This window comes from Chanodichthys erythropterus, chromosome 16 (assembly GCF_024489055.1).
Source record: "Chanodichthys erythropterus isolate Z2021 chromosome 16, ASM2448905v1, whole genome shotgun sequence".
Classification (NCBI taxonomy): Eukaryota; Metazoa; Chordata; class Actinopteri; order Cypriniformes; family Xenocyprididae; genus Chanodichthys; species Chanodichthys erythropterus.
The window spans coordinates 11,151,714-11,170,977 of record NC_090236.1 but is presented as its reverse complement, the minus strand read 5'-3'; the positions used below and the strand labels follow the sequence as shown (position 1 = coordinate 11,170,977).

Sequence of the window (19,264 nt, the reverse complement as noted above, 5' to 3'; positions counted from 1 at the left end):
ATATATATATATATATATAATATAATATAATATAAAATATTGCATTATAAAATTATTAGCATGACAATTAAGCACAATTCATATAATGCTCATTACTGAAATGTGAAAAAGTAATTGATGTATTATTTAAATTAGAAAGTATACATAAGCATTATTTGTTGTAGTGCCTTTATGCAGATTTAAATTTAAACATGATTCAATTATAGTAATTTAGGGGCAAATTGTTCTTAATAGTTATGGAAATAATGCCGTAATGCAAAAAAAAATCTTAATGGTCCTAAAACTAGTTTGTATGAAGCGCCACACATGACATGCAGGAAAAAAAATGTTCCCTCGATTCACTAAATTGTTCCCTCTATTTACCATTTTGTTCCCTTGATTCACTAAATCTTGTGCATGATTTAGTAACTTTTTTTCTTGTGTGTTATGTGCGGGGCTCCATAAGTTTGCATTTTCTTCATGCAAAAATATTTTTCCGTTTCAATTTGGATTATGTAACCTCTGGACATCTTTTCTTATTATTCACCTAAGCATTTCAAGAAACTAAGCCATGAAATGTTAAGCATAATAGGATGTTATGATGCAGCAAATGTAATTGCAACCTGTGTGAAAGCGACAAACATCCGTATCTTCATATGACATTCAATGCAAAAACTGCAATCATCATTTTAGACGCCTGGCTTAGCATGCAATTTTACCTTATTGGTTATTATTAACAAAGACTTCAGTTTTTATTTATGCAGTTTAGCTCATAATTAAATTGCAAATGGGAAAGTATGCCGGGAAGTATCCTGGATGCCTATTACCAATGCGGAAAAAATCATAGTTGGCTGCCAGTTCTCCTGTTGTAGGTCAAGGTCTAGAACCGAGATCAGTGTAAATGAAGTCGTGTGTGTTCTGAAACCACTGTGCCATAGGTGACTGTGTGTGCTGCTGCACAGAAGAATTACTTTGAAGACATTGTAATACAACCAGATTGTATTTTTTACCTATTAAGATATTCAAAAGAATCGGTTTTGAACGTTTATTCTAAATTTCCCTATTTAATAGTCGACATGAATATACATCTAAACTGTAACTGCACTAAAACGTGCAGATGTGCACTTATAGAGCGTTTGTTGTGGAATTGGTAACATTTTTGTTAGTTTCCATACTTTCACGTAATGTCACACTATGTTTTTAAAGACATAATTCATGAAGCACAAGAATATTTTTGATTAACGATGAATTTTGAGGGGTATTATGGGATGCTTTAGTAAGTGTAGGTGATGCGGTGAATCTCGTGAAGAAATGTTTAACCACAAAATCAAAAGAAATACTTTGAAGTATATAAAATGAAGCTTATTTTGACATTATTTGCCATTAGAATGATGAAAAAAAAAAAAGGCTTTGTTTTCTTCCTGCAAAAGGTCTAATTTTTCTTTTGATTCGGGGTGAAATATTAACATTATTTTTTGTGAGATCAACCCAACCGGTCCTGAAGTTTTGGCACAGTTGTTACAGATGTTCTGACACACTGATAGATGTTTTATTGGAAACTTGCACTAGATTGTTACCAATTCTTTTCTTTTTAATACCGTTATTCTGTCAATTTCACTTTATTTTGTGATTATTCTTATTATTATTTTTGTCTAAAGTGCTTGTTGAATGCTACTGGATGATTGTGTATTATTATTCTCTTTCAGATATAACACATTTCTATCCTCTTTTTCCTTTTTGTTTGTTTTCCCCTCTTTTGTGTCATGATGTCAAGTAAGTGAGATGCATTTCAATACTGTATAATTCTATTGACAGACTGATTGTCAACTATATCAGATGGAGAAAAAAAAGCCCCCCCATAAAATGTCTCTGCTAGAATTTATCTCAAAGAGATACATACCTTCTCATCTACTTTTGGAAATGATAGTTTTTCATATTATAGACAAAGCTTTTGTAGCTCATGATCATTGCAAACAGAATGCTGCCGTCTAAATAAAATTATAGGTTGGACAGTAACTCAAGTTTGAAGGCTTTTCAATGCAATTCTGAATTTCAAGGATCAACCTGTTGCTCCTGTGATGAAGGCCATGATGATGCTGGATGACCTCTGGTGTGATTAGTACTATTAACAAAATTATGGACAAAAAAAGAGGTATGTGGTCTAATTTAACACAAGAAACTGTGTAACCACTGTGGGTTCTGTTTGACTTATCAGTGCAAGTTACCAGGCAGAAAACATCAATAATTAAACGACTTCTTTAGAATGATAACATTTTATGCCAGTTATTAATAATGGACAATTATTCAGATCACTCTCGGTTTTATTATTATTAGAATTCGAATTGTTGCTGTTACCTGAGTCTTTTTTACAGTGCCTCTCTCTTTAAGGCGGGGCTAATGTTATCACGTGATGTGAGTGACAGCTTAGCCGAATTTCTCCAGTCGGTTTCCGTTAGATTTGGGAAGGAGATGGTCAGAGTTTGTTTTACAGATGAACAGTCTGCTGTGACCGTGATAGATGAGAGTCGACAAAACAAGACCGGAGACTGCTAGAATAATGCTTCAGCTGCCATAACGTGCTTTACAATGGCCATCAGGGAATTGAAAGTTTGTCTGCTAGGGGTGAGTGTTGAGAATCCTCTGTCTGCGGCTTCATACGCTTCAAAATCCATCGACACAAATAGACTGACTGGAACTGTGATCATTCCTGGTTCCTTTTCTCATAATTAACGCGTAGAGATGTTTTACCGCGTCACGAAGGTCCTCTTTCAGTCATTGTGATTTGCTACCGCAAATAACTTATTTGTATTTAACGAGAGAGTTGGAGCTAAAGCTGGAAGTGTTTTCGCATAAATTCATTCTTTAGGAATGTTTGCGGCCATGACGTCACTGCCTGTTGGATACTGGCCGTGTTCGAAATGGAATTCTGGCGTACTGCATATCGGGCAGAATATAGTGCATGTTGCATACTGTTTAAAATAGAACGCGAAACATAACATGTTGGTTCGTAAGAGCACACTACCATACTATTACTGTGTCTGCAGTATGTATACTGTGCGTAGTATGCAGATTTTCTGTGTACATGGAGTACCAATATGACCTAGTTGTAACTGATTTTCAACATCTCTAAGACTTAATTAAAATGACCCTAAAGTTAAGACGTTTTTAAGCAAAACTGGATTTAAAATGTGTTCTGAGATGATAATGTGATGTAATGAGGTAATGTGACAACAATGTAGCGTACTAAAGTTTGAAACTTTGTCGCATACTGTTGTACATACTTCAAAAGAAAAATAGTATCCAGTACTAGTATACAGTAAGCAGTTAGTATTCCATTTTCCAACAGCCACTAAATATTTCAGGCAGTAATTGTGTACTACACACACACACACACATGTTATATATATATTAGTCTGCATAGTATTGTAGTATGCTATTTTGAAGCCGCACATTACTTTTGAAGCCAACATTACACTTTATCAATGAGACACTCATTTAGACATCAATATTTCATGTATTTGATATTTTATTACTTTATATGTGTTTGTTTTTCTTTTTCTCATAATCACAGGACACTGGTGTCGGGAAATCAAGTATCGTGTGTCGATTTGTTCAAGATCACTTTGACCACAACATCAGTCCAACGATAGGGTAGGGGCACATCTGTTTACTAAAAAATCATGACATAGGGATTTACACATAACTGAGGGGAAGAAATCAGCTCTGTCAGCTTATGTTCAGGACATGACCTCCCTCTTTCTGCTCTGCTTGAGGAATGTGTGTCTAAATATTCCTTTATGAGTCAAACACTCAGGATCCAACACAGAGTCCTGTCTTGTTTTGAACAGCTGATTCAGAGTCAGTTTGGTTAGATTTGTTTACTTCAGAACATGCTGATTTCTCTCTGTTGGGTTAGTCATTACGTTTAGATGAGAGGATATTTTTAGCTTTTCTGTTTTGCAATGTTTGCACTTTACACAGAAACTCTTGCAAGTTTTTTTTCTTCATATATTAGTCACGGTTACTGTGATGTCATTTCCCCTTTGAATGACGTCTGTGTTACATTCAAGTTCAGTTTAGGGTATTGTGTAATTTTTGCTTTTTTTATTATTATTATTCATTGATTTTATATTATACTTTTAATTTATATATGTATATATTATTTTTTTATTTTAAACATTTTTATTATAATGAGATATATATATATATATATATATATATATATATATATATATATATATATATATAAAAATATATATATATATATAAAAATATATATATATATATAAATTGTTTGGTTTTCAGTGCATCATTTTTAACTAAGACCGTCCCCTGTGGAAATGAACTTCACAAGTTTCTGATCTGGGACACCGCAGGGCAAGAACGGGTGAGAATGTTTATTTTGTTTAATTCATTGTATGAATGTTTTATGAAAACTGTGTCTAACCTTGTGGCCTTTTTGGCCAGTATTATATGTGTATGTGCTTTACTCATTTGTGTGTTTGTTCGTTTTTATTTCACCAAAGACACTCTTTTTCTTCCTTAATGTCATAATACTGTAGGGCTTGACCAAAAAAATAATATCTCTGTACTTTTTAGCTAAATGGCAATATATGGTATATATCTCGGTATTTTCTAAATTTTTCTATTTGGATTAAAAAAAAACAAAAAAAACTGTATTTACTTTCACATCCTGCCCAATGTTGCCCAACAAACAGTGTTCATATGGAAGGCTATGAGAACAAATATAGTGAATGTAACAATATAAGCTAATGATATTAGGGATGCACCGATACCATTTTTTAAGGACCGAGTACAAGTGCCAATATTTTTTTATACCAATATAGATGCCTATACATTTATTCATTTCTTTCTTTATTTTATTTATTTTTCCAAGCACAACACAGTGAGACTAATGAATGTAGGACAGTTTTCTTTATTATTACTTTATTATGAGCCCCTGCCACTTTGATCGCGAAAGTGACCTTTGCGGTCGCGACGCGGTGCCCCGCGTTCCCATTTCTCTTCCCCTGGAACGCGATTTCTAACGAGGGAGACACCCCCTGCAGTTTGCAATGTGTGTGTTGTCATCATTAATTTTGAAGTGTTTCCACACCTCTGAGGCTGACATTGTTTCTGCTGCTGACACCGGTGTCTCTGCGTACGGAAAATTCTGTCAGTTCAGTGCTTCCCACAGGTTTGAAATATACTTGCGGCGGTAGCCGGGTGAAAAATCCTATTACCCACGACACAAAAATGGTCTACTACATGTGACAAACAAACAATGTGTGATCTTTAACAGTATTTTTATTTATCGAAATTAATTTTAATTAAATAACTTATTACATTTAATTACATACTAATATTATGCATTATGCATTGTAAATTATGCAAAATTACAGCATTTAAATGGTTCACATTTCCCTATGTTCTCCTTGCTGTCATATAGTGTCTCTCTCAGTGAATGGGACACAGATTTTACTAGTAAAATTTATAAAATGGAGACTACAATAATTTACTATGAATTAAATGGAAATCAAATTAAATACAATTTATTGTGTAACCAAAATACCAATAATGCCCAAAAGAAAAAGCGTGTGACTTTTAATTATAAACAAGCCCAAAATACACCGGGACTCTTATTTTGAAATGTCATACTATTGCAGGCTGATCCTTCAAATTCTTACAATCGTCTAAAACATTTTATATAAAGGCCATAAAGTAGACATTGTAATAATTCATCAACTTGAGTTCATTAGCAATCGCTTGGCACAAATCTGCGCTTTTCATTGATTGAGAATCACACTGAAGCAATCTGAACATAGAGTCTGAAGCGCTGTTGTGCGAGCCTGTAGAAAGCACAACAGCGCCCCCTTGTGACTTTGCAAAATGCAGCGCCCGTTTGAATGTTAGCGGGAGTAAACAGTTCTGACACACACATAACGAGCAGGTACGAAACGACTAGTTAATTGATCGCGGATGGTTTCATAATTTTGCGCGGATATAAAAGTATAAGAGAATAAAAATAATAAAAGCAACAATGTGTCTCCGAATATACTTGGCCGGCCCGCCCAAGTAAAGTCTATGCGTGGGAAGCACTGCAGTTACATCACGTGAGGTATCGGTCAAGTACATGAGCCCGATACCAATTCTAGTATCGGTCTGGGTGCATCCCTACTATATATTATGTGCAAACAAGGGTTAAAATCCCATTCCATTCTAACATTCTAACATTACAATCTAAAAACAGTAAGAATGCTTTTTAAAGCAGAAGTAAAATTCACTAAAGTAAAAAAATGAAAATAAATAAAAACAAAAGCACAGACTAATTATATTTTGATTACCCCATTACAATAGACACTTTACAGTTACTGCTATCATAAAAAAAAAAAACACTTGTAGGTTTAAAATTCTACATTTGGCACATTTATTGTCCAACAACAAAATGTATTGTCAGAATTATTGGCTCTGTCTGTTTGGCACACACCTTTCACTAAAGTCTGTGAGGTTTAGCGGAGACTCGCTTTCATAAGCCTCAACCGCTCTTGACAGCAAAATGGAAATATTTGCTGTACTTTCTAATATTAACAGATGGAGAATATACCTGTGAAATGTTATGCACTGAGGAAAACAGCATATCTCAAACACATTACACAGCACGAGTTTCTGTCAGAGTATCTGACGGGGCAAGCCGCTTTTGAAGCCCTTAAAGGATTAGTCCACTTTCAAATAAACTTTTCCTGATAATTTAATCACCCCCATGTCATCCAAGATGTCCATGTCTTTCTTTCTTCAGTCGAAAAGAAATTAAATTTTTTGATGAAAACATTTCAAGATTTTTCTCCTTATAGTAGACTTCAATGGGCACCAAACAGTGGAAGGCCATAATTAGTTTCACTGCAGCTTCAAATTGTTCAACACGATCCCAGATGAGAAATAAGGGTCTTATCTAGTGAAACCATCACTCATTTTCTGAAAAAAATTGAAAATTATATAATTTTTAACCATAAATGCTCATCTTGAACTAGCTCTCTTCTTCTTCTTCTCCTCTATTAGAATTCCAGCAGTGTAGATGCTGCTAAGCATAATACTGCCCTCCACAGGTCAAAGTTTGAACAAATTTTTATATGCAATATGCTAGTTCAATAGTATATAACAATTAGTTCAAACTTTGACCCGTGAATGGCAGTAATACGCTGGGATTGGATAATCTGGGATCGTGTTGAACAATTTGAAGCTGCAGTAAAACTAATTTTGACCTTCAACTGTTTGGTGCCCATTGAAGTCTACTATAAGGAGAAAAATCCTGAAATGTTTTCATCAAAACCTTTAATTTCTTTTCGACTGAAGAAAGAAAGTCATGGACATCTTGGATGACATGGGGGTGAGTAAATTATCAGGAAAAGTTCATTTAAAAGTGAACTAATCCTTTAATATAAAGCATGTTTCATGTTTGTCTCAGTGAAATATGCACTTTCCACACTCCACTATTTTTCAATTGTGCTCATATCAAACTACTGTATATCGATACAGACTGTTTTGCCTCATTCCATATTGTTTATAATAAAAATATATCAAAATAACGTACAAACTAGATATGCCGCCCAGCCCTATAATACTGCATAACTTTGTCATACAACCACAACACTGAACTTATGAAAATAATAAATGACGTGGCATCAGATTTGAGCTGATAATGCCCACTCCATCCCATGATCCATAGTGTTCATCTCTGTTCTCCACCCTCATCGGATTCCCGTCAGTGTATATGTGACCTTTAATTCCCAACGCAAAGCAATAGTTCACTCAAAAAGGAAAACTTCTGTCATTTACGATTGTAACATCTTGTGTGTGAGTAAATAATGACAGAAGTTTATTTTTGGAAGAACTATCCCTTTAACACAACATTAAAGGATGCAAGACAATTCTAGGTCAGACCTCTGTGTCACATTTGTCATCAGTTAGTATGAGAAATCACATTTCATTTCCAACACACACACACACACACACAGTTTAGAGTTCACTGACTCATTGGGTGTGGTGGAAATGTGTGTGTGTGAGAGTTGGAGAAGGGCTGGCGTGACTTTGTGTTCACGTCTGTATGTTCACTATTAGCTTGTGAGTCTGTTCAGATCGCTCGGAAAATATGTGTCTCCCTTTGAACTCGCTCAGACGTAATTGCTGTCTCTTTCTTTACAGCAAATCTCCTGCATCTGTCTGAACTGAAACCACCAAAGTGATCCTAATATGCTTTATGAAAACATTAATGCTGTTTACAGCAACTACATACTTTTTTTTTTTTAAGAAAATGTGAGTGGTGTTTTCCGGTGCAAACTTTGCCTGAGCAATGGCAGTAGTGGTGTTTGTCTTACTTAACACATACCATTTATGTTAATATAGCCTAGTCATCAAAATAAATGTTACTATCTTTAATTAAAAGCCCCAAATATTGACAGAGTGTATCTTATTTTCCTCCAGTTTCATTCGTTGGCTCCCATGTATTACAGAGGCTCTGCAGCGGCTGTCATTGTTTATGACATCACAAAACTTGTAAGTTGTATTATAGTATGTTTGTGCAATTCATTTCCAAGTTGTTTTCTATTTAAAAAACACATTTAACTGTTTAAGGTGCAATATACTTAAATAATATGCCATTTTGTTTATTTGTTTACAATTTTTTTAGGAAACAATAATTTTGGAAAGAGAAATCACAAATGAGATCTCGCTTGTATATCAGTTGTTTCTCCTAAACAGCAATGAGATTAAATGGAGAACCCCTTGCAGAATCTGTGAAAATGAGAATTATTTTAATAAAATAAGAGGGATGATAAAAATGCATGTTATTTTTTGTTTAGTACTGTCCTAAGTAAGATATTTTACATAAAAGATGTTTGCATTTAGTTCACAAGACAAAACAATATCTGAATTTATTAAAATAATCCCATTCAAAAGTATGTGAAGCATTGATTCTCAATTCTGTGTGTGTCACCTGATGATCCACGACTGTTTTTATGTTTTGTGATGGTTCTTCATGAGTCTCTTGTTTGTCCTGAGCAGTTAAACTGAGCTCTGTTCTTCAGAAAAATCCTCCAGCTCCTGCAGATTCATAAGTTTTCAAGAGTTTTTGCATATTTGAACCCTTTCCAGCAGTGACTGTATGATTTTGAGATCTGTGTTTTCACACTGAGGACAACTGAGGGACTCAAACTCAACTATTAAAAAAGGTTCAAACATTCACTGATGTTTCAGAAGGAAACACGATGCATTAAGAGCCGGGGGGTGAAAACTTTTGAACAGGATGAAGATGTCACAATTTTTCTTATTTTGTTGAAATATCATTGTTTTTCATTTAGTACTGCCCTTCGGAACCAACAGAAGATACTTACATGTTTCCCGGCAGAAAAATTAAGTACAATTTACCTTGATATTTGAATTCAAAAGTTTTTTTAATGTATCGTGTTTCCTTCTGGAGCATCAGTGAATGTTTGAACCTTTTTTAATAGTTGAGTTTGAGTCCCTCAATTGTCCTCAGTGTGAAAAGATGAATCTCAAAATCCTACAGTCACTGCTAGAAAGGGTTCAAATATGCCCATTTTCACAGATTCTGCAAGGGGTTCACATACTTTTTCATGCCACTGTACTAACATTTCCTGATTTTGCTCATGAGAAAAAGACCCCAGTAATCACACGTGTGCCATCAGTAGCTATGTTTCCATCAGAAGTTGTGAATTTAACTTGTGTGCAAAATTGGAATATTGCATAAAACATTTGCAAATAAAGCATTGTTTCCATCCCATGTGTTCAAGAGAAGAAAATAGTAACTTTTTAGGAGATTAGCATGAAATATATGTAATAAAAATGGAAGTTGCTGCAATCGGTAAAGCCACTGTTGTTCTCTAAATGACTTGAGCCTCAGAGCGTGCAGATGAAAAACAATAAACGCTGTCATGTCATCTTGCGTTCGGATGCTGGTGTTTGGGGACGTAATCATGTGAGACACTTCTGGGAGGGAAATCATTCTGATATTTTGGCGCAGTTATTTGAACTTTTGAGATGCTGTGTGTGCAATGAAACCAGTCCACTGGTTATTCCAGCTATCCAGTCACGTCCACAGTTGAGGCAAAGTCATGTGAGATTTTGGTTGTGCATCAAGGGATTTATTCAGTAAATGTGTTTCCATCATAGTATATGTCTTCTTATCAGATAAAAAATGATCCACAATCGATTGAGCGCATACATTTTTTATGTGCATTTTTAGAATTTTTGCATATCTTGGCATTTCTGTCATTTAAAAAAAAAAAAATGTTTTATACGATATACCCCAAATTTGCATAAAATAGGTGGGTGGAAACATAGCTACTGTCTCATACCGTTGCCCGTGTTTCTTCACGACAAACGTCAGAGATCTCAATATGAGAATTTCTCTTAATTCTTCAAAGATCAAATTACCTGAGCTGCTATCAAAATTTTACAGCTCTATACTCTTACTAGATGACAACTGTTGACTCGTTTGTGTCATTTTATCTCAGGAGAAATTTCAGGAGAAACATCTGAGGCAAAGTTGATATTTCAATTACATTTTTGAAATCTCAATTAAAGAATTAGTTTATTCCAAACCTATATAACTTCGAAACACAAATGAAAAGTTTTGTCACTCCATTGAAAGTCCACATAACTAAAACTTTAAAGATACAAAAGGATTATAAAAGGTGTACAGTAGGTAAAACAAATCCACATGAATCAAACAGTTTAATCCAAATCTTTTGAAGAGATGTGATCGCTTTATATGCTAAACAACATATTTAATTTAGGCTTTTATTTACATTTAAACAACGATCGACATGCATACATAGTTCGCATCACATTGGTTACCTTTACTTTCAATGGAGGAATATAAACCTTTCATTGAACCTTTCACAAAGCAGAAACGTTTCATTAGAAATATCTTAATTTGTGTTTCAAAGAGTCTTACAGGTTGGTTGAGTAAATGATGACAGTCTCTGATCAATGAAAAAGCAGCCTATGTTTTTGAGTTGCTTGTTTTGTGATGTGTCTGGTTTCTGCAGGACTCTTTCCAGACGTTAAAGAAGTGGGTAAAGGAGCTGAAGGAACACGGGCCAGAGGATATAGTCGTAGCCATAGCAGGAAATAAGAATGATCTGGGTGACATCAGGTTAATAAAACACTCTTCCTGTCTCTGAGAATGTATTATATTCTCTGGAGTTTCTTTCCAAAACCTCCAGCCACTCATGCTTAGATTTTCATGTCTTAAGCTATACATGTGGTCATTTAACTTGTAGTTGACATGAAATCAAAACTGACCCTATTGACAATCTTAATGTGCATGATTCATAAGAGCATGTTATTTCAAAGAAATAAAATTATAATCTTTCATCAAAATGTAATAACTTGCAATCCAGTCAAATCCTAATGGATAAAATAAAGTAAGGCCCTAAGTTTTCTTCATTAAATATCCTGTTTAACTTTACATTGTGGAAGCAAGATGGTTTGCGAATGTTGTTTCACTTTAGTTGTGATTAGAGTTTATTTTTCAGTCCTGAGAAATGCATGCACCACATCTCAGTGGCAACAAACTTCACCTTCAATTATAGCTTTGCTGAGCTGTTAATTAAGCCATTTCCACCTAATTTTAATCATGCTTAATCACTATTCCCTTATAATTTTCCTGACAGTCAGCCTTTGCGTCTGTATAATAGCTCAACATTTGCTGGCAGTCCATTTAAGACGAACCCCTCTGCAGTTTGTTTCAGTCTTGCCCTTGGTTGGACGCGCCCCTCAAGCTGATTATTTACTCCTATTCAATGTTTGTTTGTTTTTTTTGTAGGGAAGTTCCAACTAAAGAAGCGAAAGATTTTGCAGAGTCCATTGCTGCCATATTTATGGAGACCAGTGCCAGAAATGCAGTTAACATAGAGGAGCTGTTCCAGAAAATCAGTAAGTATTACTAAAACTAGTCAAGTGTCCACGCTACAGCATACCTGAACACTGTCTGCAGCTATAGGGTTTTTTTTTTGTGTTTTTTTTTGTATTTTTGACACTGTATATCATCTTCTCCCTCATTCACTCTCATTTTGCAGCTTTTTACAAAGTGATCTCAAGTTAGTGATTTACTATTCTAATAGAAAAGACACTTAAAGGATTAGTTCACTTCAGAATTCAAATTTCCTGATCATTTCCTCACCCCCATGTCATCCAAGATGTTTATGTCTTTCTTTCTTCAGTCGAAAAGAAATTAAGATTTTTGAGGAAAACATTCCAGGATTTTTCTCCATATCCTGTAGTGGATTTCTACAACTAACAATGGGTTGAAGGTCCAAATGCTGAAAATGCACTGCTTTGCGATTCGCCACGCATTATGTAATCACGTTGAAAGGTCAGGTGTGACGTAGGTGGAAGTACTGTAGGGCGACAAACTCAAACTCACTTTCTTCCAACTTCAAAATCATCCGACATCATTATTTTACCTTTTTTTAAAGGCCGTTTGACTTAATCTTTGCACATTCACTCTGTAAACACTGGATCGCTACTTCCGCCTAAGTTTTGTTTTTTCACAGAATTAATTGAAATTGATTAATCTCTAATTGAACTCTACACTGCTATTATTTTGAACACACCCATTTCAATTAATGATTCAATTACACATAATCAGCAGCATGCATGTCATGACTATTGTGTCTGTTGGTTTTCTATTACTCTACTACATCTATTAGTAAAATATTTGCCATGTAGAAATATAATTTCTATCAAAAACAATGATTGATCTGGTTAGTGATGTTGGACTGCTATTATTTTGAACACAACTGTATATGATGAGAATGGGAATTTGCATAAAAACACACAACTACTCTACTACAATAAGTTTTGTTTTAAATACATTCAAAAGTGAAAGTAAAGGCATTTATATTATCAAAGATTTCTATTTCAAATAAACTGTTCAAAAACATCTGTTTTCAACATTTATAATAATCATAAATGTTTCTTGAGCAGCAAATCATCATATTAGAATGATTTCTGAAGGATCATGTGACACTGAAGACTGGAGTAATGATGCTGAAAATTCAGCTTAAATAGAAATAAATTACATTTTAAAATATATTAAAACAGAAAACATATTTTACATATTATAAAATAGTTTTTTTTTGATCAAATAAGTGCAGCATTGGTGAGCAGAAGAGTCTTTCAAAAACATTAAAAACCTTTTAATAAATTTATGTGCAGAGTTAGTGAAGTTTTTCGTTCTAGTTGTCAGCAATGATGACACAACGCTAATTTTAACTTATTTAATCTTCATCACCTCTGTCACATTTAACATCAGTTTGTATTTTGAAAGATTGAGTTTCATTGTCTGCTAGCTGCCACTGTATTATATAATGCAACGACACGCGCACACTAACTATATGTGGCATAATTGTTCATATTCTCACATCTGTGCGTAGGTCGACAGATCCCTCCGCTGGAGAACACGGACGCCGACAGCCAGGAATCCTTTAAACTGACACGACAGCCTCCTCCCTCCACCAAACGCTGCTGTTAAACATCCGCAAGCCACATGAAGAGGATACAGTCAAATGACTGACAAACATGTATATTACAGTAGGAAACACAGCAATTCTGCAGCTGAACAGTTTTATACCAAGTCGTAATGTTTTCTGAATATTGCAGTGATGCTGAGCAACTTCAGGAGGTGAGTTATCACAACTTGAAAGAATTTTAATATCAAGTCTTTTTAAATGCAACATTGTGTTAAATTTAAATGTTGTCTAGTAGTAGTTAGCGCTATGTTTACACAATAATAAGTGCCTTAGAAATGCCATTTTTATGTTTGAGATTGTCATTTCAAGTTTTAAAAACAAAAGCTTTGATTGGTTATTTCTAATCTGGCTTTATTTGACCACTTACAATGGCATGATAGTGTGATGTAAATGACATAGAGATTTGCAAATATGTTGGTCACACTTTGTATTACAGTGTTCAACACTCCTAAACAGAAAGGTTCTCTATTGCTTCAGTGGTTCCAAAAAGAACCCTTAACATCCATGGAACTTTTACATTCCACAAAAGGTTCTTTATAGTGGAAAAGGGTTTTTCTGATTATTAAAATACTCTTTACACTAAAAAAAATAATGATTCTTTCAAGAACTGTTCACTGAAAGGTTCTTTTGGGGAACCAAAAATGGTTCATCTATGGCAGGGGTCTCCAAACTTGATCCTGGAGGGCCACTGTCCTGCAGAGTTTAGCTCCAACTTTCCTCAACACACCTGCCTGGAAGTTTCTAGTATGCCTAATCAGACCTTGATTAACTAGTTCAGGTGTGTTTAATTGGGGTTGCAACTAAACTCTGCAGGACAGTGGACCGAGTTTGGACACCCCTGTTCTATTGCATTGCTGTGAAAACCCCTTTTGGAACTTTTATTTTCAAGAGTGTATGTTTTTACATACTTCAACTGCATAATACTAGTAAACCACATCCGTTTAACGTCATTTTTTTGTAGTGCTGTGTGTAATTGCACATAGTTATTGTTTTTATTTTAGTAATTCATTAAATGGGCACTGTAAAATGAAGTGTTACCAATTTATTTATCCTGGAAAAGTGAGTTAGTTAATTATAATTTTGGTATTTTTTTTGTATTATTATTCCTTTCATGAACATTTAAAACTCGTGTGAAATATTTACCCCTTTATCAAATGAAAATTTGAATTGTGCCACCAGAGGGCACAATTGGCTTTACTGTGAACAACAGTTTTCTGCTCACCTGTTGCTGTCAGTGGAAAAAAAGGTTGAAAAGACTTTTTCCCCTCTACTAAAATGTCTAACAATGTGTTTTTCAATGGTTTTTAGGAAATGACAAAATTCTGTTAAACAGGTACACTTATTAGCTGATCACTAAATATGTACAACATTGCCCCAAAAAGTTTAAACACTGTGATTCTGCTGTGCTGTCATTAAATTACTTTACTTTAAGCATCCCAACCAACCTCACACAGCAATCTTCGCTGGGACAGGACTATTTGTTTGACTGACAGTGATTCGTCCATTGGTTGGCTCATTATTTTTGCTATTCCATTTGGTGACACTAGTGCTTCAGAAATTACACACTTCACCTTTAAGGCTAAAAGCATAAAAGCAGCGTAATTGTGTGTTCTCTTACGTAATCAGCCTGCCTTGGTGTGGTTGTGGGAGGATTGATTACCTGTCCTGTAGTTTTTCAATTTTGTAATCAGAAGGATCTTTTCTGTCAGCTGGCAAAATCACACATGTATCACATAACATGTAGTAGTTCTAACAGTTTAACAGTTCTAATCATAAAGCATCACATACAATATAACATTTAATATAAGTATATCTATATATTTAGATCTCTTTTCTAAAATAAATGTTAGAATGATTAAAATTTAGTGTGAATTCACGTCGATGCCTTAACCTAACTGGGTGAGATCTGGTGATAATTATCATTTTATACATTTTGTAAATAACGTCATATTTGTACTTTTAAACCTTCCTTTTGTTAGTTAACTTAATTTTTGTTTTATGTGATGTTGTGACAATGGTATCCAACACATTTTGTACCAGATGTCATAAATAAACTACAAATGTTTGCTTAAAATGTTATCGAGTATTTTCTTTGTATTAAATGAAATTATTTTGATTTATGAGTATTGCTACAGATTTGGACAGTGCTGAAGATCTAATTATTTCAGAAGATGAAAAAACAGTACAATTGGATTTTATAAATCCCAAAGGGGCAATTTAGCACACCGGCAGCTACAGCTGTCCAATTTCTTTCTTTTTCTTTTTTTTTTTTTTTTTTTTTTTTTGTTTAAGTGAACTACAGATCTAAACTTTTCTTCATGCTACTGTATTTCAGCAGTAGCTTTTCCTGAGCAAAATATCTGAGTCAGTTAAATGCTCTTTTTTTCTGTGTGGTGTTTGGATACTGGTACCATTTTAACATTTTAATAGTGTTGACAACCATGTTGACTGCAGATGCTTGTTAAAAACAAAAAGAAACCACATTCGGTTTAACCTATAGCAGTCAAAAGTTTGGACACGCTTGACTGAGTTTATGCTTTGCAGGATCTTAAAAACATTTGAAATTAGTTTTGTAGACAACTGTAAACTTAAACTAAAAAATTATCTATGTACACTGCCATTCAAAGTTTGGGATTGGGAAGATTTTTAAATGTTTTTATGTAATTTATTTCTGTAATGCAAAGCTGAATTTCCAGTCTTCAGTGTCACATGATCCTTCACAAATATGCTGATTTGCTGCTCAAGAAACATTTCTGATTATTATCCATGTTGACAACAGTTTTGTGGAAACCTTGATAAATACATCTCTCTTTTTTTTCAGGATTCTTTGATGAAGAGAAAGTTCAAACGAACAGCATTTTCTTGAAAGAGGAATATTTTGTAACATAAATTACTCTAAATATTGATCAATATAATGCATCCTTGCTGAATAGAAGTATTAATATCTCTTTAAAAAAAATCTTCTTGACCCCAAACTTTTGAACAGTAGTGTATGTTTGAATATATGTGTGTATATTGATTTATTATTATTATTATTATTATTATTTTTATGAATGAATTGGACAAAGTAATGAAGGAAGAGAAGCAAATGAGTGTCCAGCATACATGGACGTATCATGACCTTTCTGTAACTTTCGACAGGTACGTCATTCATGGTTTCTTCAAAGCGAGTGGAATCTGGTGATCCTCAGTGTTCGGTCTTCTTCTCTTCACTATTTACGCGTGCTTCACTGGGTCCCAGGCACATGAATTCTTGTATTACTGCGGCACTGACAACACTCAACTATACTTCACGTTAGCACCTTGCTATATGGTTCTGAGTGGTTGCTGGATGGTTGCTTACTGACCCGAGTTAAAGTCTATATGACATTCTGGTCTCTAGATATGGCTCGGCTCCCCTCTTCAAAGTTTATGGGATATCTTTTCCTTTTTTATTATCCGCCAGGTGAAAATGGAAAGTCTAAACCTTAGAAAAGTTATTGCACATGTTGTCAAGCTGTAAAGTTTGAGGTATGTTTTAGCACAAAGTGTATGGCATGAGACATAAGCAGCAGCAAAGATCTTAGGCTTAGTAAGCACCACTAATTAGGACTCTTCTTTACCATCTTGTTTGTCACATCATATAAAGTGAAAATATGATGGCAAAACAAGTATTTTCCTATCCTATCCTTATTTTTAATGTAAGAGCAAGCGGACATGGCCATTTGTAAACTTGATTGTACAATGTTGTCATCTGCTTCATATGAATTTTTATGGCATAATTTGATTTATTCTATAATTTCAATTTAGTATGGCATTATTTAGATTTTTATTTCATCATTTTGATTTAGTATATAATAATTTAGCGCTGTCCTGATTATGATTTCAGTTATTTTGACTTTTCATCTTATGACTTAGAATGCCATTATTTACGTTTCATCTCATAAATTTGAATAAGTTGAAATTAGCATAAAATATACTCATAATTAAAGCTGCAAGCAGCGATGAAAGGGCCCTCGCATCCGGTGGCCATACAGTGAACGGTGGGTGACATGCATGTAAGTGAGTAAATACAGGATAATTATGGCAAAGTCATTACAACGTGCAACACTTCCTGCTGCCAACAGGTGGCGTTTTGACTATTACTCAATATTGGCATGTAGATGTCTTCAGGCTAGGACTATTATCAAACATGAAGCTCGGAGCAGATCGGACATTGTATGCCTGAGTAACAACAACTTCCTGTTTCGTGGCGTTAATCACATACTTGAGCATTTAGTTAAGTGTTGCATGATTTAACATGTTTCTAGCATGTTTGGTACTTCATGGTGTATTTAAAGGATTAGTCCACTTTCAAATAAACTTTTCCTGATAATTTACTCACACCCATGTCATCCAAGATGTTCATGTCTTTCTTTCTTCAGTCGAAAAGAAATTAAGGTTTTTGAAGAAAACATTCCAGGATTATTCTCCCTATAGTGGACTTCAATAGCCTCCAGACGGTTGAAGGTCAAAATTACAGTTTCAGTGCAGCTTCAAAGAGCTTAAAACGATACCAGACGAGGAATAAGGGTCTTATCTAGCAAAATGATCGGTCATTTTCGAAAAAAATACAACTTTATAAACACAAATAAACAGCTTGCACATGCTTCCACTTTCAGTATTGTTGGTACATTTTGCAGAGAAGATTCAAAATACCTCACTTCCTGTTGGGTTTTCAGATTTGGAACCCAGGGACTTTTTGTATGTATTGGGCTGTTACATCTGTCTACCGAATTTCATACCTGTACATGAAACGTAGCGCGAAGGGCGCTTAATTTAAATTTTGTAGGTGCCGCTATCGAGTCATTTTGCCAAATCTAATTCTGAAACCCATATCTGATCCGTGTGCAAAGTTTCATGAGTTTTCAAGCATGATTAGGCTCTCAAAAATGTGATTCATTTCGGAAAAGAAGAATAATTGACAGCAATTACAATAGGGTCCTCAAACCATCGGTGCTCGGGGCCTAATTGTGACTTTTTGTCTCAATTTTTACTCATGTCTTCATGTCTTCGACTTTTCATCTCATTCTTAGTATGTCATTTTGTCATTTAATCTCAGAAATATGTATGTCATCATTTCGACTTCTACCATAATATGCTGTACTTCCACAGTGCAAAATAAGGTGGATAGTTTATTAAAGTTCCATTCCTTTTTAGAATTTGATGGGTTTTACTTTATCTGCCAGGTCAAAGCTTTGTCAAGCACAACTTGACCTGAGGTTCGAGTATTGTTTTGATTAGAAACCTTTGGAAACTCATTGAAAAGGAAAGGAAATGGAACATTTTCTTGCAATTGTCTTGTTTCGGCCAGGAAAATAAAGGCTTTTGTCCTGTGTAAATTACTCCTTAAGCTCCACTAACTCTGGCTGACCCCGCGGATTCTCTCTCGGGTAAAACGCTCGTAATACCCGAGTGACCTTTGTGATAGCCAAAGGTGACGCAGGTGTCCTTGGCCGATGGGTGTTTGTGACAGGTTGACGTTTGGGTATATTACGCTCTTCTCCACGCTTCTCCTTGTGTTTAACAGATCCACGTGCGGACGCCCACTGCTAGCCTGGACTTTCTCACTGAGGAGACAAGTGGGCGATTCAAGAGAGGAGAGCGGAACAAAATAACTTGTGGCCAAATGTCAGTAAATCGTGTAGCCCGCATCACCATGGGAACGAGCTGGGAAGAAACAACAGCAGCGGCGGATGGGGAAGCAGGTTTTC

The 19,264-nt window shown here is 34.8% G+C and overlaps 1 protein-coding gene across 1 annotated transcript; it reads left to right on the top strand.

Moving 5' to 3' along the window:
* Positions 1–58: 58 nt before the first annotated feature.
* rab31 (RAB31, member RAS oncogene family) lies at positions 59–15,591 on the top strand. Its single transcript, XM_067364261.1, has 7 exons — positions 59–2,601; positions 3,551–3,630; positions 4,285–4,366; positions 8,458–8,529; positions 11,046–11,152; positions 11,825–11,934; positions 13,437–15,591. The coding sequence occupies exons 1-7, from the start codon at positions 2,566–2,568 to the stop codon at positions 13,532–13,534; spliced, it is 585 nt and encodes a 194-aa protein (XP_067220362.1). The 5' UTR covers positions 59–2,565; the 3' UTR covers positions 13,535–15,591.
* Positions 15,592–19,264: the final 3,673 nt, after the last annotated feature.

What these genes read in the sequence shown, in the direction of transcription:
- rab31 (XM_067364261.1), top strand. Translation starts at nt 2,566, where the DNA reads ATGGCCATCAGGGAATTGAAAGTTTGTCTGCTAGGG. An exon ending in TGAAAGTTTGTCTGCTAGGG is followed by an intron (nt 2,602 to 3,550) that starts GTGAGTGTTGAG and finishes TCATAATCACAG; the next exon opens with GACACTGGTGTCGGGAAATC. An exon ending in TTTATGACATCACAAAACTT is followed by an intron (nt 8,530 to 11,045) that starts GTAAGTTGTATT and finishes TGGTTTCTGCAG; the next exon opens with GACTCTTTCCAGACGTTAAA.